This window comes from Coffea arabica, chromosome 2c (genome assembly GCF_036785885.1).
Source record: "Coffea arabica cultivar ET-39 chromosome 2c, Coffea Arabica ET-39 HiFi, whole genome shotgun sequence".
Lineage (NCBI taxonomy): Eukaryota > Viridiplantae > Streptophyta > Magnoliopsida > Gentianales > Rubiaceae > Coffea > Coffea arabica.
Window position 1 is genome coordinate 21,434,003 of NC_092312.1, and position 25,723 is coordinate 21,459,725.

Genomic DNA, 25,723 nt, shown 5'->3' on the forward strand with positions numbered 1-25,723 from the left:
TCCCTTTTATCAACCCCTGGAAGGGCTCTGAGTGTTCAGCTCGGGATTTTCTATGAAAGAGCTCCTGGATCTCGACCTGTTCACGCGTGAGCTCTCTCCGCGCTTGCTTTTGCCGGGGTGCAATTTTGCTGCCCATTTTTTCAAGATACTTAAGAAACTTCCTTTTGTTGCAAAGATCTTCAAGACACGCCAAGGATGATTGATAAAGAATACCAAGTGTTGTATTTTGGAGTGTCATGTTCGTCTTGCTCAGTAGAGTCATGACTTCAACACCAAGTGGTTCAGGAAGAGAATTCAAGAATACCTGCTTGAGATTGACATCATCGATGCCATTGAGTTCATAGAATCTTCTAGATATTCTCTCATAATCTTTCTCAAGATCTTTTTTCTGGAAAGAACGGGGGTTAGGGCTTCCCGCTCTAGATCCCGATGACTCGGTTCCACCCGCTTTCCGGGCCTTGGGCCATTGGTTTTGATGGCCTATTGTCTGCCTTTTGAGGTAGTTCATAATTGTTTCGAAAGTTGGTAGGTTTTCCGCCACTATCCTCATCAGTTGCTCAGGCAGGAGTCGTGAGAGCCCCGTCCTCTTATCTCCAGGAGTTGGGTTCTGATGAAGATAGTGGGGGCCGCTTGGCTCGTTTCCGTTGGATCCGTCAGCGTTCTTCTTAGATATAGTCCTTGGCATGTTTTTGCAAAAGAAGAATTACGTTTCCCACAGACGGCGCAAATTGATCATGCTGCCAAAAACAAGATCTGAGCTGAGCTGCGACGGGCTGAGCGAGCTGGGAGGGAGCGAGCTGATGGGCCGAACTGACAGGGAGAGAACGAACGACCTGTCCTGCAGAGAGAAAAATAAACGGATGGGGCTAACTCCTCGGAGTAGCTCCGACGACGAGCTGAGCGAGCTGAGAGGGAGCGAGCTGGCCAGATGAACGAGCCGACCTGCAAATGGATAGACGGCGGGGCTAGTTCCCCGGAGCAACTCCGACGGTCAAGTCAGTAGAGTTCAAGAGTAGGACAACAGTAGAGAGTACTGTAGATGGCGTACCTTGTGTCGTTTTGTGGCGCTGTATTTATAGGCTGGAGGAAGAGAATTTCCTTATACGATTTTGAGTCCTAGTCAAGGGGGAGTCTTGCTAGGGTTTCACCCATGGATCCCGAAAGGTTTGGGAGGCGCGGTCCATTAAACTCGCACGACTTGCGGTGCGGCCGAACTGATGCTCTCTATGTCCGAGCTGTCATATCACAGCATTCGAGCTGACACGTGGCATTCGTAGATTGGTTGGTCGAACTGACAGGTCATCATGTCTGAACTGATACGTGGCTACTGGGAAATTTGCCCCACTACAGTAGCAATTATCAGGAATTGTACTAGATTAGAAACTTTTCATGACTCTTGCAATCTTGATAAACATTTGTCAATTAAAGTTCGATGTATAAACTACGTCAATGGTGGCTCTCTTTTTATCAATGATTGGCTTTAGAACAAAAAGTCACCAAACTTTTACTGTTCGTTGAGGACGACATGCCTATGCAAGAAAAAAAAATTTTTTTATAGGTTGGGAGAACCCAATATTGTAATTATCAGCAACTTCAAGCCTAGCTACGGTGCAGGTCCATGATTGGAGGGCAAACAGTAGCTTGCCAGCAAGTGCAAATTATTTGTCAAAGTGTAACTATTTTTCAAATATAGGTCAATCCAAAAACTTCAATCAAAACGACATCAACAGTATTTGAAAAAAAAATGCTATAATAAAATTTTTGAAAAACACTTCAAAAAATAGTGGATCCAAACAGAGTAATAATCTTTTGAATATGTCGCAGTTTTAAATGTAAGGAACAAAGTAGAATAATACACGAACCAGGAATGTTAGCGATTAAATAGAGTGATTTACGAGGGACTAATTTAAAATTGAACCAATTAGAAGAGGACTAAAATTTAAATTCCCCCGCTTTCGAACAGACGCATAATAACTCCATGGAAACGACGTCGAAACGCCCATGTTCGTGACATCACAGAAAAGCCCTTTCCCCTACACCTGTACAGAGTTTCCAGTGTTCTGCAACACCGCTTCATTTCTTCTGCAGAAAAAGGACTGAGCAAAAAATGGCGGAAAACGAAACTCGAGATTCACCGCTGTCATTACCAGAAGAACTGCCTCCTCAGCCCGTCGAACAAGTGACCTCAATCAATGGCAACGACGACAACGACCAATCCATGGCCGACGCTCAAAACCCTAAGGAAGATTCCGACTCCGACTCCGACTCTGATACCGAGTCCGATTCCGATGACGAAGCTCAACTCAACCTTCAAATTCAAACGCTAGAAGCTGAGCTGTCCAACAACCCGTCCAATTACGACGCTCATGTCCAAGTATTCTTCTCACCATTTACTACCATCTCTCACTTCCTGTAGTGGTTTCAGTACTTCAATCATAGCATCGGATGATGTCGAATATTTTTTGACTTTGAAGTCAAGCTAAAGAAAATATTACGAAAATAATATAGAGGAAATAGTCTATTATTGGCGTTATATCTGTTATTTTACTACTACTATCAACTGTCTGAATTGTATGCTTTTTCGTTTTTATTGGTGATGATAAGTAACTATGTGATTTGTTTTTTGGTTGAAAAGTACATTAGAGCTCTGAGGAAGCAAGGTGACGTAGAGAAGCTGAGACAAGCAAGAGAGGCAATGAGTGCTTTGTTTCCATTGAGTCCTGAGCTGTGGCGCGAGTGGGCTAGGGATGAGACTACTCTTAGCTCAGGGTATTCAAATATTCCCCCCTGATATCTCCAATTTACTCGTGCACTCTGGTTTGCTTTGTGGACATGATTATTTATATTAATGATCAGAAGAGAAGTTTTGAATCCTTATGTGTAGTATTCAACTAAATCAAACTTCTAGCAAGTGTTTGGGTAATATTTTTTTATACATAGCTAGAATATGTTTTCAGCAAACTTAAACCATCACTCTATCAGGAAGTGTTTGGGTAATATATCTGATACATGATCAGAAACTTCTTGGCTATCTTTTGACTTTATCTACACACACAGTCCTAGATTTTTTTTTAAAAAAAATTTTAATCCACCCATTGTGTTTCTAATTACAGCATTTGGGGAGGGAACAAAAAGGAACAAGGTAGGTAAAGATTGATTATGGAAATCTAGCTGAAACATTTTGGGAATGGATACAGGACTTCAAGCTGGAATGTTATGTATCTTAAAAGCTTTGGAACTCTCCTTTTACATCTTTGTTCTGTTTTGTATCCTTGCAATGTATTCAAGTTTCTCTGGCTATCCTTAGGAATGCATTCATTTTCCATTGGAGGTCTCATGGTTTCTCTTTTGAATTTATTAATACCGAGCAGCTAGCATCCTTGCCTTTGTCTCTTAAATTCAATTTATATCTATGAGAACTGCAATTTGTCTGTTGGTTAAGCATGCATTCACAACTAGCCAAATTTAGGTTAGATACTCCTAAATCTGGATTTGACTCTCTCTCTCTCTCTCTCTCTCTCTGGTCACACACACCCATGCCCTTGTGAAACACAAGCATGCAAATGCCTGCTGTCCCCCTTCCACTCTTTCCCTATCTCTCTTGCTCATACTTCTTGCTGACTTCCTGTGAAGAGTAACAAATGATGTGAGTGATGACTAGGGGCCCCAAGAAGTCAAGATTAATTGAACTGTTTCATATTGTCCTTCTCCTTCTTCTTCATCATCTTTTTCTTTAAATTTTTGGTTATTGTCATTTTTTTCTAACAATCAATAAGAATTCAATTACTTGTTACTTTTATCCCTCTCCACCCAATATAGCAAATTTGCTGAGGTGCAACTGCAGTCATCTGCAGAGATTATGTCTCTCACTAAGCTTCAAAATATCAGTACATAGGCTTTGTTTTTAGAGTGATTTTTGGATACATATATATATATATATATCTGTGAGGGTAAGTAGTTCTGTAGTGAAATTTGATGTTTGTGGAATTTCTGATAAGATAATCAATTTTTTACCTGATGTTACTGGAGTGTATTTGCTTCTGCCAGATCATGACTGCCTGTTCCAATTTTTTTTTTTTTTTTTTTTTTTGTGGGGGGAGGGGTTTCATTCTTTTCTATTCTTCTGTGGACAACCTGGGACTTAAATTGATCAAAGCTACGGTCCTAGAAGGTTAAGCTACTATGACAGGATATTTTCAGATATTCCATAAATTGATATATTAGATGGATTATCTCTTTTTTCTTGTTCATGATGCATTTTTGATATGCATTGCAGCTATTACCTTTCCTTTAGTGTTTATTGACAATTTTTTTGACTCTATCTTTCTTCATTAAATTATTTTGCAGACCTGAGGCTCTTCCTGCAATTGAGCAGCTTTATGAGCGTGGAGTGTTGGATTATTTGGTTGGTGATTTCTATTCAACTTGTGACTATTTTTTATGTATGTAAAAAGGATTTTAGGGGTTCAAGCTTTCAACATAGCCAATGCTGTACTCGAGATCAAAATTTTAGTTTTTTTCCCCAATTCAATGTAGGACTGTTGTTTCTAGAATGGATTGATAAATATTACTTTTCTAGAAAACACTTTGTGGCATTAGCAATTGGAAATATGTGTGCTGAATAGTGTATCTAAGTTTTCCAGTGTTCTTTTGTTACTTAGACGATGTTCAGATGGTACTCCCACTCCCTTTATATTGGTTATAATCATTACAGCTGGTTATCTGCATCCATTAATTATGGAGATGCTTTATGAAGGTTGAAATTCTTAGGCTCATTGTATTGTACTACATGGAATGTAGAATGCTTGAATTTTTTTTTTGACTACCAGACCAAGGGTTAGCACTGGGATGACCGCCTAATCTTTGATTGATTTCACAATATTGAATTTCAGAATCTGTCTCCAGCCTGGAGCCATTGGCTTGAACAATGATTTGTTTAAGCTTTAGTCTCATTATGATTTCACTTTGCAGTCTGTTGATCTATGGTGTGACTACATAAATTTTGTTCAAGAGTATGATCCATTGGTACGCGAATGTTCCACTAATGGTATCTCAAAGGCAAGAAATCTTTTTGAGCGTGCTGTAATAGCTGCTGGACTGCATGTTGCTGAAGGTAGCAGGATTTATGAGGCCTATAGGGAATTTGAGCAAGCTATTGCTTTAACCATTGGAGAAACTGATATTGAGGTCATTTACATTTTCTTTTCCTCTCTCTCTCTCTCCCCACATGATACACACGCTTTAGTGCATGTACCTAGCTATCTTATTTTCTTTCTATTTCTGAAGTGACCACATCATTTTAGATGTGTTTTCTTTTGCAATTTCAAGTCTATTATGTTATCATTATGTCTTTGTTCTGGTGCAGTCCAGAGAAAAGCAGGTCCAGCTTATTCGGAACTTATTTTTCCGTCAGTTGTCTGTTCCCCTTGCTAACCTGAGATCAACTCTTCTTACTTACAAAACTTGGGAAGCAGAACAAGGGAGCACTCTTGGAGTTGACCCTAACTCCTTGGACGGGCTTCCTTCTAATGTTGCGTCTGCATACCAGAAGGCGTTGGATCTCTTGAATGCTCGTACTCATTTTGAAGAACAGATTGCAAGAAAGGATATCCCTGATTATGAAAGACTTCAAAAGTTCATGGTCTGTACGTATAATGTTCTTCAACATGTTGTTGGTTTGTTTTTCAAATTGCTCTTATAAGGTGGTTCATCTCACGGTCCATGATAATAAGGAAGATATTGTTCTTACTAAAATGTGTGTGTGTGCAACATTCTTTAGCGTTGTTCATTCATTTTTAGTATCTATCCTTTGTACATTTTTTTAGCTGGAATTCTTCAAATAAATTTAGTTGTTAAGTTAGAAGTTTGCTGGTTTTTAAGGTGGAAATTGGTTAGTTACTGACTTCTTGTATCAAGCTATACTGCTGCGAATTTAATACACAAAGTACCTAGGCATTATACCTTCTCTTCACTTTTCCTGCATTTTTTGTTACCTATAGACTGACTCTTGTATTACTTATCTTGGGAAATGTCCTTGCTATGGTTTAAGCTTGTCAAAGTATGCTTAGTTCAGCACTCAATGGATCTGTTGGTGACCTAGTAACTATAAACCTTTGTAAAATAAGTACCTATTATATTTGAACTTGCATGCATTTAAAGCAGCTACAACTTGTGCAGTTACATCATATTGCTAGGGCAGTTAACCCACTTATACAATCAATGAATTATGGCATACTTGTTTTCTGTTTCTTGCAGACCTATTTGAATTTTGAGCAGTCAATGGGGGATCCAGCACGCGTTCAAATCTTGTATGAACGTGCTATGACTGACTTTCCAATATATTCTGATCTCTGGCTTGATTATACTCGCTACCTGGACAAAACAATTAAGGTTTTCCATTAAGTTACTTATTCTGTTTTTTCTATGGTAAGTTCCGGCATTATAAGTTGATTAATTCTTTGTTTCAGACGTCAAGTACAGTGAAGGCTGTTTATTCTAGGGCAACAAGGAATTGTCCTTGGGTTGGTGAACTATGGGTTCGATACTTGCTACACCTTGAACGTGTGCATGCTTCTGAGGAAGAGCTTTCCACTGTATGTATCTGCTATTTAAAGTCTGATGATGTGCTATGTTTTCTATAATGATGAATTTCACATTATTAATCTATTTGTTGATAGTTATTGGATTCTTCATCTGATTACCAGCTTTGCCCCTTAGAATTAGTTATTTACCTTTTCATTTGGTTAGCATCAAAATCCGATTGGATTTTGCATTGACTACCTTGGATTATCATTTATGCTGAAAATTGGGAATATTTAGATGCTGTCTACTTTTACATACTTAACTAATGGGTTGACATCAAGTGATCTCTTCATTGAAGTGCCCTAGTGTTTTACAGTTTTCTTCAAACTGCAGTTCATATGTACTTATCATCAAGTGCAGTAAAACATGAGGAGGGGAGTGCCTTCTTCTTGCTTGTGATATTTAGTATGGTGGTTATTATTGTCTTATAGCCCTTCAGGGAATTTATTAATGTTCTGACTCGGTATCTGAGATTCTATGGTGCTGGAATGCCTTGATATCTTTTTCAATATTGAAGTCTATTAATACCAGATGGGTGCACTTCATATATTCATCTAATATATCAAATGCATGGCACCAGGAAAACAATTTTTTGGGCCAAAAATACTTTCTTTGAAGACAACACTTATTTGGTGGTTTATGTCCTGTTTGTTTTTGAACGTTAACAACATTATATGCGTTATGTGTTCAAGATGTCCTTAAAGTACACTTGGAGCTTCTATCTTGGTGCATCTTTGCTAGTTTTTATTTCTTAATTATTGTCATTTTGTTGCTTCGGACAAGGTATCTTTATTTGGGCTTCAAAATTCCATCTTCCTACTTTTGTGATTTTGAAAGTTCAGATTGCACTTGAGAGTGAATTCTTATTGTGGGAATCTTGTTTAATCAGCAAAAGAAAACAAAAGAAAAAGAAGTTGCTGCTAGAATAATGCTTCTTGAATTTGTTAATGATCCATATCAATTTATCCTTTATTATTGGATTATTGCACCTGATGATCTAATTTTAATCTATTAAATTCCTTGCATTTCAGGTTTTTGAGAAGTCACTGCAGTGTACATTCTCCAGCTATGATGAGGTGAAAATTCTTCTAGCTGGAGTACCATTAATTTGTCCATCACTAACCATGTGTGCAAGTTTACATTTTCTGTAGAGAGTCAGCTATTGCTAACCTATGATCTAACCATCCCAGTTAATTGATCGTCTGGTTCCACAATCAAACTATCAAATAGGGAAAATGTCAATTAGGTAGTGGTGTTGGAGAATGTGCATTTTTTGTGATGTTTGGTGCTTTCCCAGTGTCAGTTTGTTGACTAATCTGATTATACTCTATAGATTGTGATCAGGTCGATGATTCTGATTCTTTTAACTTCAAAGTTTATGCCTGCAATTGTAAATTGATCTCCACTAGTGTGCATGTGATGTTAACATGAGAGGGAACACTTTTTTGCAGTATCTGGATCTGTTTCTCACTAGAGTTGATGGATTAAGGCGGAGAATTTCTTCAACCAGTAAAACAGAGGACTGTTTGAACCATGATCTGATAAGGGATGTATTCAAGGTTTGTTTCTTGAACAGCATATTCGTAATGCTCAATTTTAAGGCTTTTTAACTATCAATATGTGGTAAAGTGTGCCTCCTCTGGTGTTAAACCATCTATATTGGTGCTTGTGCCAGCATGCATCAGATTACTTGTCTCCACACCTAAAGAACACAGACAGTCTGTTAAGGATGTACAGTTATTGGGCTCGCCTGGAGTCAAAGTTGGGTAAAGACATTGTTGCAGCTCGTGGTGTCTGGGAGAACTTGCTTAAAATCAGGTTTTTTTGACTTTTTATAAGAAGTTTTCTATAAATAAATAAATATGTATATACACACATGCATACATGCATGCATGCATGACACATGCATACGCATAAAATGGCTTAAACTTAGCTCTTTTTTCTGCTTGCTTTTTTTGCAGTGGTTCTATGTTAGGAGCTTGGGAGGGTTATATAGCTGTGGAAGTTGCAGAAGGTCATATAAATGAAGCTAGATCTCTTTACAAGAGATGCTACACTAAAAAATTCTCTGGTACAGGCTCAGAGGTACATGCTTGTGCTGGAAAATGTGAATTTTAATCTCGTACTTGTATAATTACAAGTGGTAGCATGTAATATACCTTATCTTTGCGATCCCATCCTTCTACTCTATGAACTGTGATTACGTTGCACAGAGTCTAGGTGATCTTGATCATACAACTTGTGTCATATGTGAACAAAGCATTTGAAAGGGTCCTGGAATAGAAGGGTGGAAAAACACCCTGTTGTCAACATCATGTAAACTGTAATGTATTGAAGGGTTTCATCCTTAATCTTATTACTGTATTTGCTTGTCATTTACTGTTCTGGAACACTTATCTCAAAATTACTTGGTTTACATAGTGCTTCTTTTGCATGCTACTTGTCCAAAACTGCAGCTGACACTAAGGCTAGAGAAGAGTTTAAAAATCAGTAAGAAAGATAAGGATGAGTTGTTGTCAGTGAACAAGGCACTTGTACCTGATCTTGGATCAATGAGAAACTAGATGTTAGCTGATTGACCTTAATCATGATTTAAGCTTTGTTGATTTATCTTACAGTGGTTTGACTGTCTAGTGATGTCTATAGAGTAATAATTGTACACTACTATTATTGCGCTAGTGTAGAATGGATATTTGTAGAACTTCTATTTCTTATAGGTTTTATAAAGCTTACAGAGAAATGAGTTAAAACTTTCAGGATGAGTGTGATTTGCGGTTTGAACATTTGAACTCTTAATTGACATCATCATTGTTACCTTATTTTGCATTCTATGCTTGTCAATTTTGATGGAACGCGGCTATTTGGTGCCTTCTGAAAGCTGAGCATTTCCTTCATTCACTTGATGTCGTTAACTTTGCTCAAGAATCTCAACATTATTGGAACTAGTAATGTAAGAATTTTAGATTGAGTAAACTGAAAATGCATTGTGTAGCTCTGTAGTTGATCCTGTAGTGCTGTCGAACTTTACTGTTCTTACTTGGATTACTTTTGGTACATCTTGAATTGTATGATACCTTCTCTGTCTAAAAAAACAGAATCATTCAGGATATATGCCATTTGTGGCTGCGCTTTGAGCGAGAGCATGGTTCTTTGGAAGATTTTGATATTGCTGTGCAAAAGGTATGCATTATTAGCTTTTGGAAAGATTGAATTTTTGTACATTTTAGTACTTGGAAGATGTGTTAATCATGTTCTCATCTTTTCTCCCTTCTCACCTCAACTCCACTCCTACCCCTCCCAAATAAAAATAGGTGACTCCTCGTCTAGAAGAGCTACAGTTATTCAAGACTCAACAAGAGACCAAATCTGCTGGATCATCAGATCAGAGAGAAACCATGAAAAAGACTCCACGAGAAAAGAGAAAACTGCATTCTGATTTGACTGAGGACCAGTCTCCTGCAAAGCGTCGGAAAAACATGTCTCAGAACCTGAAGATGACTAATGAAAAAGATCAAGTTGAAGCAGCAGAATCGGTTGAAAAAAGTAAAGTTGAAGTTGTTTCCACCAAACCTGAAAGTGCAAGCAAGAGAGAAACTAATGATCAGTCCCCTAGAAAACCGAAACATTACAATGATCAATGCACTGCCTTTGTTTCAAACATTGGTATTCAGGCAAGCTGCCTATTGCCTTGCTTTTCATTCCTTTATTTAGAATTTCATTTTTCTATTGACTTGCATTGTGGACTCATACACAACCTTTTTGCTGTGTTTATTGTAAATGCTAATGGTTGTTAATGACTCTCAGGCAACATATGAAGACCTGCGTGCCTTTTTCAGTGATGTTGGTGGGGTGGTTGCTATTCGTATATTAACAGACAAGTTCACAGGAAAGTCAAGGGTATATCTCACTCTCTCTATCTACACACACACACACACACATATTATGATTCTAAATTTGAAATGAGAAAAATAGACGTCCACGAAAACATTTACCATTTCCATGTTCCACATTTGGGTTTCTAATATATCATATGTTTGGGTGTCTAGAGATTCTATTGGATGACAAGCATCTTTTTCTCATGCTTATTCTTCAATTTTTAGGGTTTGGCTTATGTGGATTTCTCTGATGATGCACACCTTGCTGCCGCTTTGGCAAAGAACAAGAAGAATTTACTGGGTAAGAAAGTGAGTATTGCTAGGTCAGATCCTCAGCAAAGCAAAAAGAAAGGAACATTTGGACCTAAATCCACATCAAAACATGGTATGATTTTATTCTCATGTTCCAACAGCGGTGTCCTTTCACTGTGTTTTGACACCTTTGATTATATAGCTACGCACGTTTCTAATTGTATCTCCTGCCTTTTTCTGGGTTCTGAATTATCAACTTTGCTATCAGGTGGAGTAGATGTTTCCTTTGGTTCTCCACCTAAACTAGAGGCCTTTTGTTTATTTTTCTGTTATTTAAAAAACTATTGGAGGCTTAGACAGAAGAGTCGTTGAGAAGGTTTAGTTACTAGAATCTGGAGCTTTTGTGCAAAAGTTAGGTAGTTGTAGGTTTATGCCAATTTTATATCCAAGTTTACCTGAACTATCCTATACTTCTTGTAATATGTAATCTGGTGATAGGGTGCTTAGTTCATAAAATTAAATTTTGCGTTTTAGCATTCTCTCTCTCTCTCTCTCTCTCGGTAACAAATCCTTCTCTCTTGTTTGTTAAATTATCAAGGCCAATATCCTTCATCATGTTACTTGCTTCGAGAAACCAAATGTTCCGTACTATGAAAAACTTTTGCTTATGAAAATTTTGATTGACCAGTTGAAGGTGCAATTCTTTTGAGTGTGTTAATGGCTCTTGTTGGATGAGTCTTTAGCTGTGTTTGGTTGTACTGCTCAAATTGCTGCCTTATCCATTGTGTATAATCTTACCGGTTTATGGTTTGGTGTGATTTTTGGTCCTAGGTAATATTAATTTTTGTTTCAGAAGTTCTCTGTGGATCTTGTGAATCAGTTGTTGTCTTACCTAGGTGTATATGATTCATAAACATTTTTTTGGCACCTTGTCAGAGCAATTCAGATATTTGCTAAACAATTAGGAGATTCAGTTTGATTATCAGGAATAAAGGGCCTGCCTTTGATAGTTACTGAAGAAAAATACTAATTTGTATCTTTGTTTTGCTAGTTTTTAACGGGAAGAACAGTTCTTCATTGCACTGCTATTGTCTCTTTTCTATAGTGAAAGTCAGTCTGATGATTTGCTTTACGTCTTCTGCTGGAATCATTTAATTCCACCTTGCTATATGTGTACTCGTATAGTAAATCAGGGTTCATGTTATTCAAATGCTGATTCACCTATTGATTAAGCCTTGCCCATTTTGGCCTTCTTTTAGCATTTTTATTTTCTTTGACAACCTGAGAACTTGAAATGATAGGGGTTGGTGACAATCAATCTGCCAATGCTGGACAGTCCGACTCAAAAGATTCTGCTTCCAGACCTAAGGAGAATAGTGGATCTCAGGCACAAGTTAACAGCCAAAAGAGTCGGGATGAGAGAGTGGAATTAAAATGGAAAAACACATTCGCTGTACCAAGAGCTGTGAGGCCCTTGGGTTGGTCCAGTCAAAAGCCTGGGGGAACAGAGGGCGATGGAGATGAGAAGCCTAAATCTAATGACGAGTTCAGGAAGATGTTTCTGAAAAAATAGACTCAAGAGACTGACTGTATATATCTTGTATCATGCCAGCTTTGGTATTTTTCTTAGATAGTTTTTTCTGCTCGATAGGTTTAGTCCTCGTTGACAACTCTGTTTATGCTAGCATGCAAGTGAAAGTTTCTTTAATCGGACATATCAAATCAGCAGGTTGTTCAACTTGAGTAGTTCAATGTTCTTTCAACAAAAAAAGGTGCATGATTTAACTGCTCTGTTCTTGGAAAAACCTGGCCTGTCGGAGTTATCGGATGTCATGTTAACCTCGAATTGCACATTATACTATTATTTGTTGTTCTCAGTAAGGTCGTGTTTTTTAAGAATCGCAATTCACTGGAGTGTAAGAATTTTGTCCGAAGTCGAGCCTGGTGTTTTGCGTTTATAGCAGTTCAATGTGGGTAAGGTGGTCAAAACCCATTTATCTTTTTCCTTGTTCTCTTTTATTGAGGATTGAGGCACGCATTTGAGAAGATTTGGTTTTCAAAGATCCAATGGCGATCTTGATTACCCGGTCTTCAAGTCAAGTTCTAACATCTACATATGCGATTATCTGTGCATTTTGAACTGAGTATCCGTTGCTTTTAATTAGAGTATTTGACAATGTAATGGTGATCTTGATTCTTGGGATTTCTTTATCCTTCGGGTAAATTTTAGAAGAAAATAAAGAATGAACTGTTTGAAGGTTGTTATGGTCTTTTTATTTTTTCCGAGCTGGTATTGCCATTAATTAATATGATTCTTTCTAAGGGGCAATTCTGAATTTCTGATCGGCCTTTTCCTTTCTTTGTTTTTTTTCTTCCTTTAGGTGAAGGTATATATTTCATATTTCCTTCCCAGTTTATTTGATAGGGAGGAGGAAGACTAGCGTTTACTGTAATATATATTGCTGGTACAACAGTTATATGTAATACCACTTAGACATGTTGGTATAATCAAACATAAGGATATGGATACGTTCATGCTTTCGATATTTTCCCCTTTTTTTTTGGGTAATTTATATGCTAATTCGAATTTCAACGTAAAAATATGATACCAACAAAAAAAAAAAAAAAAGGATCGTAGCATCTTCCTAGACTGAAAATGCAGAGATCAAATTGAATATATAACTGTAGAGGTGACTCATTATCTTTTCCGAATTTCTAACCAGAGAATGACTTGAAAAATCCAGTCTATCGCACAGTTAGTGAACCCACACGGCCTTAATTCATTCAGCCGATCAAACCTCCAACCACGCTTAAAAAGAGAGCCATATCTACATTGGAATTAGGAATGTGACCCTGAGTTACAAGAGTTTGGACCAGTGGAAAATATCGAACGGTTGTAATCAGATCACCCAGCGAAACCAATGTCCGTGCAACAGTAGTATGACTTGAGCAGGTTACAAAATTGCAGTGTACCACCGAATTTGAAATCCCATTTCTCCTTTGGAGCTTTCTTACACGGGACAACCAATCTGACACAAGTAAATCTGCAGTCACAGACATCGGTGATTCTCTATGTAAATCCATGGCGTAATGGTTTCTTGCTTGCTTAGTAGTTTGTTCAAGATAACGAAGTTAATAAACTTGGCACACTAGCTAAACAAACTCTCATGCATTATTCAGGGCTTTGTCAGTGATTCTTTAGAATAGCTCATCTGCAACTTCTTTTCCCCTTGCTTTTTGGGGTTATCCAACTTTTGCTTGTTTTCTTGCTGGCTGCATTAAATGCAGATATCTTCACTCAGATTAATGGTGGTTGAGTTTGCATCACATTCAGGAAAGTACAGTAGAGGACCTGGAAATGATGATGTACGTACCAGTGCTGATGAGTCATATCTTTGCTTGATCAGAGATCATCAGATGAAGACAGCCAAATATGACCTCCCCTACACATCCATTTTGACAAGTGAAGCTACCCATGAGCAGCTGTGCGCATTTTGCCAAGTCTTTTGCTATTATTATTACATCCAAAATTGTACATTCATCTCTCCATCTCTTATCTTTCAGCAAATTTTACGCCAAGTTGTTTGTTTCCATTTTGGGTATGAGGGTACTCTTTTATCCGAGGATCAGGTGTGTCCTCAAAAAGATTGGCTCTGAATCTGATAATTTGCCCCAAAGCATGAGAGGAGAACCTTTTTGTGTTTAAAATAATGCAGTGGAATGGGTGTCATTTCTTGTTAATGATCAAGGGTTTCTTTCTTTTTCTCCAAATTTCTCGTTATCAACTGTATGTTATCAAATATTTTTGTCTACTTCTTTTTATTAAAAAAATAAAAACCAAAGATTTGATCCTGTTTGCTCATCTTCTCTTTCAGTAGGAAGCATCTAAGGTATAAAACTAAATGAGCTTGTACTCTAACTAGACCCGGACTTGAATTGCACAAAAGAACGGGTAGCTGGGTGGCTATTTGGCTATCCATGGAACTCCTTCATCGTAAAGCTCATCCGGGCTTGAAAATTTTGCAAGTCCACAAAAGTGGTATTTTAGAGCTCCCATTTTACCCACAAAGATTGTGGATAGTTTGATGTTTCGGAACAGCAGACATGAAATCACGAAATAAACTGGAAACAGCTGAAAATTTTTACCAACTCGAGGGACAAACAAAATTCAGAATCAATGTGGTTTTTTGTTTTTGGTCCATGATTGAATGTGATATTAGAGGACTAATCATGCTTGAACATATGTTTTCTCCTCTCAAAGAAATTGGATTACTGCTATCCATATTCAGCGAAGGACAAAAACAAGAAAGGACTAATTCTATCGAAAAGTAGTCTTCAACTCTGACACAAAGCAGCTGTAAAAAAGTACAACTCCTCTCCGATGTTTGAGCCTTTGAGGCAGCTAACATTAGTCATCCGTTAATCATCCTACTTCTCCGTTACACATTTACAGCACACGGATCGAAATGGTCCCCGGCCGGCCAAAGCTACTGATCTCAGCTTCTTCTTCATTGATCATGAAATGATGGCAAAGTTACTTAATAAAAAGTTCTAAGTGGTTTTTAGTTAATGTCATTTAATTGAATGCCAAGATTTTCTTACCTGGAGTCACATAAAAGAAAGCTGAGGTATGGTAGTCAAAAGAATTTATCTTTATTATTATTATTATTTTTTTTTTTGGTTAACAAAGTTAGGTAGTCAGTTTTACAGAAGCAAAATCGAAGTTAAAGAATACCCCATGATCAAAATAGACAAATTTATGGATGTGTTTTGTGTGGTACTGGTATATATAAGAATTTCAAGGCCTGGTTCCAAATGATGAAGAGAAAAAATTGAAGGAAATGTAGCTCCCTGAAAGAAACGTTAGAACCCGGAAAAACTAGGTAAAAACTGGGACTCCCGACAACACAATAGCAGGAAAAAGCTTCCAGTTGGGTGACCGAGCTTATTTGGTGCTGCTGCAGCATGAGTTCAGCAGTAACTAGTACAAAGTAGAGTGCAGGAGGAGTCAGGCAAAAGCACGTAGGATAATGCATGCGTTGCTCTCTCTCTTTGTTTTGCATCGCAATCGCATTCTTCTCTCTTTCTCTTTATTCCATCATCTTTTGGTGTTGGGATCCATCCATCCCAGTCTCTGTGTCTGTGTTTTTTTATCATTCACTCACTCACACAATTGATCAGAATCACACAAAAACTTTTCTTAAAGAAATAAAATTCCTCTGCTGCCTTCTGTCTCAGTTGTCAGTAGTACTGTACAATGTCCCAGCTTATTGGCTATAAATAGCTTAGCTTTCTTTCTCCTCGGATCACGTAAAATTTTAATCTCCTTCTTCATGAGTTTACAACCCTTTTCCTATCTTTTCTATTTTCTTTTTGTTTTTATTGGCGCTCGAGTTTATAAAGCCTTTCAAGTCTCTCCAATTTTTTTCTGTGCAAGCATACGTTTGCTGCTTTTCAGTTAGTCCCCCTAGAATTGATTTCCAGAGCTTCTTCTTCTTCCTTTCTTTTTTCAAGATACAAGGGACTTCTACTCAAAACGACCCAGACCAAAATAATTCAGCTACTAGCATATTTCAACCGCAATTGCTTAAACTACTTGTATGACTAAAAAACTACGAAAGAAATTAAATCGAGAAACTAATTGTTTAGATTTTGCCTAAGGCTTGTTTTTCTCCTATTTCTTTTCATACGCAAGATTATATGTGTAATATCTCGAGTTCTGAGCTGGCCCAACAACTTTTAGACCTATATGAAACAGGTCTAAGGTATTTAAGGCAAAGTTAATATGTTAGTATTTATCAATCAACACTTTCAGAATTCAGACGCGTGACAATCTAGTAGTCAATGTTTAAAGAGCAAAATTACAATGGACCTCTAATGACAATTACTTTCCTAAGGAGCTGTAGTTTACATGGACCTCCGTTGGATTCCTGTTGTTTACGTGAACCTTGCCCACATGAAGATAAAACCATACCAATTGAATTGATACCAAGCTCTAGCATGCATGTATTATGTATACCGTTTCAGCATAAAGAAAGTGATCTCTATACTAATTTTACAGGTTGAGCAGAAGGTGTTATGGGTTATGAATCACGGGGAAGTCTAAATAGAGCAAAGATGCTGATGACTCGTACATTAATTCAGTTCCAAATGATTATCTTTTCTCCGGCTGAGAAAGTGTTGGTCTAGTGGTTAAGGTTGATACATCAAAACGTAGGGGTTCGAGATTCTAATCCCCTTGCCCCTCCGGACTTCTTAAATCTCACCCCTCTTCTACTGGAAAAAAAAAATAGATTATCTTTTCTTCATTTTGTTAAGGAGCTAAACATTTGTAAGGTAGGAAATCTTGACAAGTCTGCCTACATTTTTGACATCTCCTTTTACATTGTATATATTTTTGAGAAAAGTATAAATTAGAGGTGCAATTGAGCCACCTGGTTTTGGCAAATTCAAACTCAGCTCATAAATTATGTGGATTTTTGGCTTTGACTCTCGGGCCAAACTCATAATTAAATACATAATTATATATAATATATATTTTATAATTATAAATTATTATAAATTATTAACATTTTATGTCATAATATCAATTATACATATTATGATCCAGCGGTTCAATCGGTGAACCGAAAAAACTAATCGAACCATCGACTTAAAATTTTTACTCTTTTTATAATTTAAAAAATATATATATTATTATGTTATATAATATAACTATTGTGCAACTCATGGTTGAACCGATGACGTGATCACTTCTCCGGGTCGAGTTTAATAGCTATGGCGCTAAAATGCTTAACTGGTCTTGCAACAAACATTGTTCATTTTGGATTCGCGTAGCAGGTGAAGAAATAAGGAATTTCTATCTACAAGACCAGCTTTGTGTTCCAACATTCCACATATGTTGGCCCCCATTAGATAGATCCAAGTACAGAGAATAAAGAGCAAAGCAGAGGACTTGGAACAAAGATTAAAAGCGAGGAGCTAAATAATATTCCCTCTATGCTTCTTTTCTTACAAAGTAAGAGAAAATTCCAAATGACAACAATTTTAGAAAATGCTTCAACCTTCTGCTGCTGGATTCATCCATCAAGGGATAAGCCAAGTACCAATTAAACTCTTGATTTGTGGGTGATTTTTTGGTCCCATTGTTTGTTTTTCATGTATCACGTAAGAATCTCGTTCAGTCAAGAGAGAATTTCAATCCAAACGCATAACTAAAGTTCAAGTTGTGGTGTTTACGGTATTCCAAAAAAAAAAAAAAAAGAGGAGATTCTTGCATAAAGTTTGTCAATTATATCAGCTTTGCTGAATATTCACTCACAGTTCTTGCACAGTTGAAGTTTACTACCTTCCTTTCTTTTTTTTTTTGGGCATATTTTCTGTATCCAAGGTCGGTGTAACATGTACGAATCAAGAAAGTGATTCAAATTCTATAGTGGGAAATGTTACATAAGATACGTAACGAAGAATATATGTGCATGTGCGATGTAAAATACCAATTCTAAATTCAAAGCATTCTAAATTCAAAGCAAACCTCGAAGCTCTTTTTTATGCTTTACAAAATACAGTACAAGAAAAAGAAGATTGTAATTTCTATTTTTTTTTTTTTTTGGGTTATCACGTTGTGAATCATTGGTTAGAAGGTGGAGGGGTGGGGAAGGAGAAAGCGAAGGGATACTAACGGATTGTGTAAAAGGAAAGGTAATCTTTTAATGTATTGGAGTCCTACTGTCCTCAAAAATTGCTTTGAATCTCATGCCATTGCCTTGCCCGCAAGAATGTTGGTTTGGTACCTCACCTCTCTCTCTGTCTTTGCCCTTTCTGAGTCTTTCAGTCCTGACAAAATTTATAAAGCCCAGAGAATGTTCCCAACGGCTATTTCTTTGCTTTTACTTTTATTTTTGTCTTTTCCTTTATTAGTTTTCACTTTCTTAATTTAAAAGATAAAGTAGGGGAACAAAAAATGAGGAGACATATCAAGGTTGATTGTGCAATATGACTGTATGTTTTATGTCAAAACATGTTGGTTGTTGAGATAGTAAGGACAGGCCAAAAAGTCGTCCGATTAATATCGTCCAACTTATGATTTCGGGAGTATGTTTTGTTCTGATTAGTAGAGATGAGCAGAGTTAATATCATCCAAAACTTTTCTCTACGAAATAAGCAAACTGGTACTTTTACCAGGACAAAGATTTTGTTGGCTTATTTGATGCAATAGCATTGCACTTGAAATTCAAATGCAGATTCGAACTCCTGATAAGAACTGAGTACTGTAATATACTACGAAGCTAGAAGTATGTCCGATCGTAATAAGAGGTTTCTGGGATGCTTCACGTGCATCATGAAGCTTTTACTCAAATACTGGATTTCAGTCCCATACTATATCTTGCGGTACGTTAAGATGTTGAAATGATCATATAGATGAAGTTGGAACAAAATCATACAAACCCCAATTGCAGAATGAGTGCAAAATGAGCCAAATGATAGCCTTGGCAGCTTTCGGAAGTTTTGCTGTTGTAAGCAAAGTGAAATGCCATATATCCTCTGAACAATTCAATCCTAAGGAAACCCACCCCAACAAATGAAACAGCTGCTATACATATGAACTTGAACCCACTTCGAATCTCAAACTACAGACCACAAAGAGAAGCCAGTACGGGAAAATGAGTATGAGAGGGACAAATAATGGAGGTCGCTTTTGCTGCTGGAGCATTTCTTATTCATGTATAAACATTGCAGAAAACATGCATGTTGAGTATTTTCCAAACAAAGAACAAAGCCACTTTTCTGTTCTCTCTGGGTCGTGCCTTATTACCATCAATCCATCCCCGGCTGCCTTCTCGAACATGTTTAAATCTAACTAGATTAGAGGTCCCGAATGCAACTTGATTTTCTTTTTGCAAAAGAAAGCTTTCGTACTTGTATAAAATAATAGCTAGGAAGGCAATACAGCAGTGTTATTAGCAAAACATTGATGCGCCGATATCATCATGGCATTTCAAGCTTTCTGATAAAGTACAATACATCTCGTCAACTTGCAAGGCTTTCAAAACTCATATATATTCTCAAGATTTGATAGATGCCTGGGCCTAATTCTAGATTATATGTTTGGACAGCAAAATTATTCCAAAATTTGTAATGGGATTTTGGATCAGAAACAGAAGCAGCTATGGCTTAAGACAAGAAGCTGGAAGAATGTAAAATTAGCGTCATAGGGCTTGGACTGGAAGGTCTACGTGACTGTAAAGCAACCAATTTTTTGACAGAGTGTTGTTGTTGTTGTTACACGTTGAAGAAAGCAAAGAAGTGAGGACCGAGGAGTACTTCCTTCTACAATAAGTCATTTCAACTGCACCCCCTCCCCTAGTAGTATATCCTTCACAAGTTAAATTATGGTAGAATTTCAGGTTATTTTCTTGGTTCGGTTAACTATGTGACCTTGGTGTACTTACAAGTTACAGTACCCCAACAGTTGGTATTGTCAAAAGTCAAAAGCAAATGCCATGCTTATTACTCCTATCAGAGAGTAATTCCTAACAACTAACGAACCAGTTCTTGAAAGTCAGCAAGTACTTCTTTCTTGGGCCAATAAGGTGCAGAAAGGCAACACCTGCAGGGGGCTATAGATTATCCTAATACTACAATTATAATAAAGCGTAATTTTAATTTTGGTGGAGAAATTAGCAGCAGCAGTGTATAGTGTAGGGCAGTGTATCCCAGGCCAGCAACAATTTGCATGTGTGAAGTGAAGGGTACAAGTGGGTTAAGGGTTATGATTGGGGGACTGACCATTAATTTGTTGCCTGACACAAATTTCCGCGTGAAAACCCAAGAAACAGATTAAAGTGAAAGATGAACTTATGAAAAGAGAGATTCTTTTTCTTGGCTTTGGTAAACGAAATGATTGGGACGTTGAAGGCAGGGTGCTTTGTTCTTCTTCGATGGAGTGAAAAACAAAAGCATATAAAAAGGTTGTCTGAGATTATTAGAGCCAAAAAAAAGAAGAAGACTGGTTTGGGTTTGGGTGGCGTACAAATCTAATCGATTTTGTATGAATCCATCAACAGTCAAGTCTTAAAAGTCTTATTAAAGTGAATTTTCATTTCATCATTATCATGATAACCAACATAAAATCTATAAAGAATGAGAATGGACGTTTACATTTGGCTTTCAGTAAAGCAAAAAGGTTATCCCGACCATACCGTCATTAAATGTGTTTCAGTTCAGATATGGAGTGCGAATAATACTGGGCAGGGCAGGGCAGGGCTTCCTGATTTTCTCAAATACCTATCATTTTCCTCGACCCCATCCATGTATATATATGCACGTACCATATCATCGACTCTAGTTGGTTACAACTATTGGTATTGGAATTGGATGCACGCACGCACTACACCACTATATTATATATACATACACAAGATGAGAAGAAGTTGCAGATGTATTGAAAATCTCTGCTGCTGCAAGGTCATGAAGAAGAAAGAATGTCTTGACGACGAGTCAAGCGGAATACATGAATTGACAAACACTACAAATATATTAATTGCTTCATTTCATGGCTTTTAGTTGTTGAGAAGAAGAGTAGCTCTTAAATGAGAAAGAAGATAAAAATCTGCAATAAATCTGTACGTACTAACGGCAGGCAGAAATAATTACGTACATCAACCAACCCAACACAGATAGATAGATAGATAGATAGATATAAACAGATCTGAGGAGCAAATTAATACTTCATACCACCACAGATCTAGAAAATCAATCCAATATCATTGTGCTGCTAAACGTAAAAAAACATCATCGAAAGATAAAAATACTCGCGACCCCAAGAACCCTTATACGTGCGCTGCTAATTAACCGTTTGGAATGCAGATATGAGCAGTAGTACTAATCAGACTCCTGGTAGTGGTAGGAGGAGAACTTTCTTTGAGGGGCAGAAGAAGACACGATGAAGTCAATACAGATGAATTGGGCTGGCAGTGATTGGGATGGATGGGGGTATGTGTCTGCAAACGTTCTCATTTCTCAAAGAAACAAGAAATTTGGGGGTCTTTGTCTTGCAGAATCTTGAAAATTGTGATCAAGGTTGTGTCATCAAACCCATTTATTCTGGTGGCCCCTTTTGCTACACAGTACCATTATTAACCCAACCTCCCCATTTCCCGTTTCCTAGTCCTCCTTTTATTTTCCACCCTTCCCTCTCTATCCATCGACTATCTCTCTCGCTTTAAATTTTTGGAACGTCGAACCACAACTTTACCATGCAACAGTAAACCGTCCCCCCAATTTGGTAGTCAAAATAGAACTCATCAACGACTGGAAATGTTGCAATGCTACCAAAGCCCTATCACCACCATCTGAGTAATTCTTCATACTATATAGCATGTATCCTAACACAACTAAAAAAGTACTCCTATTTGTGCTTCTTCTTTGCCCCCCCCCCCCCTTACCTTCCTTGTATATGAATATGACTGCTAGAACAATTCATCAGCATTTGTTGGTGATTGATTTTATACCAACATGCTGATCATGATCCGAATTTGTAACTTCACGCTTGTAATTAAAAGGGAAGTCGGATTTTGATTAAAGAATTCTTTTCTTCTTTCTTTTTGTTGGGGGGGGGGGGGGGGGGGGGGTGGGGGGTTGTTATTTAGGAATGTACAAAAGAGGTGAGTGAAGACAAAGAATTAAAGATGCATAAAGAGTCTTTAAGCAGAGGGGGGAGGAATTGCGGAATAAAGGAATGGATAATGAAGAATAAAGTCATTTTGGATAAAACCAAATCCAAGACATTGAAGACAAGACTCCATCCATCCCAAATCTATGAAAAATTTTCTAGGAAAATTTTGGATAAACCAAATCCAAGAAAAGACTCCATCACAAAATGGGGGTGTAGGATAAAATTAGTAGCTGGGGGGGAGTGGTACTAGCTAGCAATCAAGCCATTAATTTGGTTTATCTACCTCTTGGCATCAAAATAAATACCATGGCATGGGGGGTTATTTTCATTATAGGACGCGTGGTTATCATACTAGACAACACTCTGACAATAATAATGACCCACAAAAATTGACTTCAACATCAACCTGTAATAATCTGCCTCGCCCCCCAATCTCTATTCCTTAGCTAGCAAAAAAAGGAAAAAAAAAAATGGTGCCAATAATTTTTTTACTTCTTTTTCAATTTACAGGTGATAATTTAGACACAGATTAAAAGGTTAGACTAACTAGGTGATGATAAAAGAAGAAATTGAGTCTTGCTAGCATTAAAATTGTAAGTTTCACTAGTTTGCAGAAAGAAAGAAACAAGAAGACAATTAATGGTCACTTGGCCGGATAAGGTAATAAATTTAAGGAAATACTTAGGCAGTCCCACGTATGTTTATCAAGATACCATTACTGGTTTTTTAAATTCTTCTAATATTACTGACTATCATATATTGATATCGATTGAATGAATCTTACAAATAAAAGGGAAAAAAAAAAAAAGAAGAAGAAGAAGACTGTAAGCAGAGTGTATTTTATTATTTGAAAATATTATGATTTTTAAGCGACTTCAGTTTTAGCTCATAACACATGACAAAGAGGCATCCTAGGTCATTTTCTTGGCTTGTCTTACATTATGGCATGAATTACTTTACATCACTTTCGCCAACACAAAAAAAAAAAAATCCTCAGAACAGCTTAAATATTGAAGTAGTCTCGAATTTAGCAGGACGTTCTTTTTTTTTTTTTTTTTTTTTGGCCGGGCAATATACAATGATGACCTCGAACTGCATATGCAGCAGATTTATCTTTTGTTAATATGCAGTAATAATTTTATCCCTGAGGAGAGACATCACTTGTGCAATTACTGATGAGTACACCTTTTTTTTGACAACACAACACAACACAAGGAAAATGTAAAAAGGGCAGTTATTATTATTATTGTTCCAACAAAGAAATACTCCTTTTCTTTTCTGGTGAAAATTTACTCTAGCAGCTACCTAGTAGTAGTAGTAGTAGTATCTGTATGATGATTAATTAAGTTTCCAAGGTGAGCAAGTCTGGCGTGTGAAGAAATTTACCAGCTAAAACAAGCCATCCATTTTCAGCTAATTATCATTTATGATTTATCACTCCCGGCCTGCCTGCCTTCTTCTGCTCCTGCTTGCTTGCTGCCTTCTCAGTTCTGACTTATCCCGTGCAGATACATACACCAGAGCCTCACAATCATTTTGCTTTGCTACAAAATATAACACAATAAGAAGTATATAGTAGCTAGTAGTAATGAATGTACTTAGAAATATTACGTTATAATTAAGCTCTTAATATCTAGCCAGAAGGGAAAAAAACAAATGTTTTTTTCTTTGAGTAAACTGATTTCAATCTCCTGCCCACTATTATGCAGTATAAATTAGAATCACATGAGTCCCATGAAGAAGTCTTTGTCAAAGTTGGTCGTAAAAAGAGGGTAATTTGATCGCATTAATCTTGAATCTATAAGAACCATGAACGGAATAATGACACATATCATGAAGCCTATCTATCGTGCAACCAATTCAATTACTGGTGTGTGTGTGTGTGTGTGTGTGTGTGTGTATCACTTGCAAATTAATTACAAATCAACTTCAATCTATCTAGGAAATGAAAAGCCAGCGGGAAAATTTTTCACAAGAAGGAATAATGCCGAGAACATGCTGCATGCATGCTTGTATTTATGGTAGTCATGCAACAGATTTCATCCTGTTTCAATGGATGGTACTTTTCTTCTTATGTTTTGCAAGCCTTATCAGAACTTGAAACTATACAAATTTTGACACTCTTCTTCTAAGTTGAAGCAAGATTTCTTTTCTTTCTTTCTTTTTTTCCCCCACTGTAGAAACCTTTTTTTTTTTTTATTGCATGCATGCTTGTATTTATGGTAGTCATGCAACAGATTTCATCCTGTTTCAATGGATGGTACTTTTCTTCTTATGTTTTGCAAGCCTTATCAGAACTTGAAACTATACAAATTTTGACACTCTTCTTCTAAGTTGAAGCAAGATTTCTTTTCTTTCTTTCTTTTTTTCCCCCACTGTAGAAACCTTTTTTTTTTTTTATTGACAACCGATTTGTTCATTTAAATTCTTGATCATGGATTAACGTTCTAATTATCCCTTCCCTCTCTTATAAACACAAACATGAAAGCTTGATATATAAGAAGCAGCATAGGGTGTTAATGGATGAGAGTTGGAAACTTCATCCTTTCCCCATAACAGAAGAAAAGAATAAAATAAATCTTGAGGTCAGTCCCCTCTATCATGCGACCAAAAAGAAATAATGAAAAATGGAAGTGTGGAAAAACTGAAACAAAGACTTATTGTGTCTAACGTGCAGCTTCTTCTTTTTTTTTTTTTCTTTTTCAAAAAGCGACATCTTCATGCTGTTCATTTTGGTGAAAATTGCTTAATTTCTGTATGGGTGACGAAGAGAACAAGTCATTCAAACAAAAAGAATGGAAAGTGAGTTTAAAACAGAAGATAAAGACACAATCACCACAATGCTTGCCTTAATATAGCAATTTTTGATACATATGCTTCATATTCAAGTTAATGTAAGCATATTAGTGGCCGAAATCATCCTTTTTGCTTTGACTAAATCTCCAAATCCATTGCTTTGGTAACTAGAATCTGATCATTTTCTTAATTTCAAGAATCAAAGAGAATTGATGAATGTGTTTTATCTGTCTCTCTCTTTCTTAGTAGCAGCATGTTTCCTCCATCTCTTTTTGTACTCTGCAGTCTCCACTCTCTGACACACAAGTGACTCACTGCTATCCAAATGGCGTAAACTTGATGCCTGATAGTGCAAGCTAAGCAAGAACCCCACCTTTTTTCAATCCCCCTCCCTCCCTAAAACTTACTGTATTATTCCTATTTGTCTGTAATAAGATCTGCTTTTCTTTTCTTTTTTTTTTTTCTAATTTGCATTTTTTTCTCTCTCTATTTTTGTCTCAACCCTTTTTGGTCCTCACGACTGCTATAAGCTCATGCTTAG

The 25,723-nt window shown here is 37.0% G+C and overlaps 1 protein-coding gene across 1 annotated transcript; it reads left to right on the top strand.

The window, feature by feature from the left end:
* Positions 1–1,997: 1,997 nt before the first annotated feature.
* LOC113731966 (uncharacterized) lies at positions 1,998–12,447 on the top strand. Its single transcript, XM_072075240.1, has 16 exons — positions 1,998–2,374; positions 2,636–2,769; positions 4,348–4,405; positions 4,972–5,187; positions 5,366–5,641; positions 6,256–6,390; positions 6,468–6,593; positions 7,614–7,658; positions 8,034–8,141; positions 8,258–8,400; positions 8,544–8,667; positions 9,688–9,762; positions 9,894–10,258; positions 10,392–10,479; positions 10,683–10,842; positions 12,011–12,447. Exons 1-16 carry the CDS (start codon positions 2,108–2,110, stop codon positions 12,280–12,282), a joined length of 2,592 nt encoding a protein of 863 aa, XP_071931341.1. The 5' UTR covers positions 1,998–2,107; the 3' UTR covers positions 12,283–12,447.
* The last annotated feature ends 13,276 nt before the right edge of the window (positions 12,448–25,723 follow it).

Excerpts from the sequence above, each read along its gene's own strand:
- LOC113731966 (XM_072075240.1), top strand. The coding sequence starts at position 2,108 with ATGGCGGAAAACGAAACTCGAGATTCACCGCTGTCATTACCAGAAGAA. Across the intron at positions 4,406-4,971 it reads GTGGAGTGTTGGATTATTTG|TCTGTTGATCTATGGTGTGA; the intron begins GTTGGTGATTTC and ends TTCACTTTGCAG. Across the intron at positions 6,594-7,613 it reads CTGAGGAAGAGCTTTCCACT|GTTTTTGAGAAGTCACTGCA; the intron begins GTATGTATCTGC and ends CTTGCATTTCAG.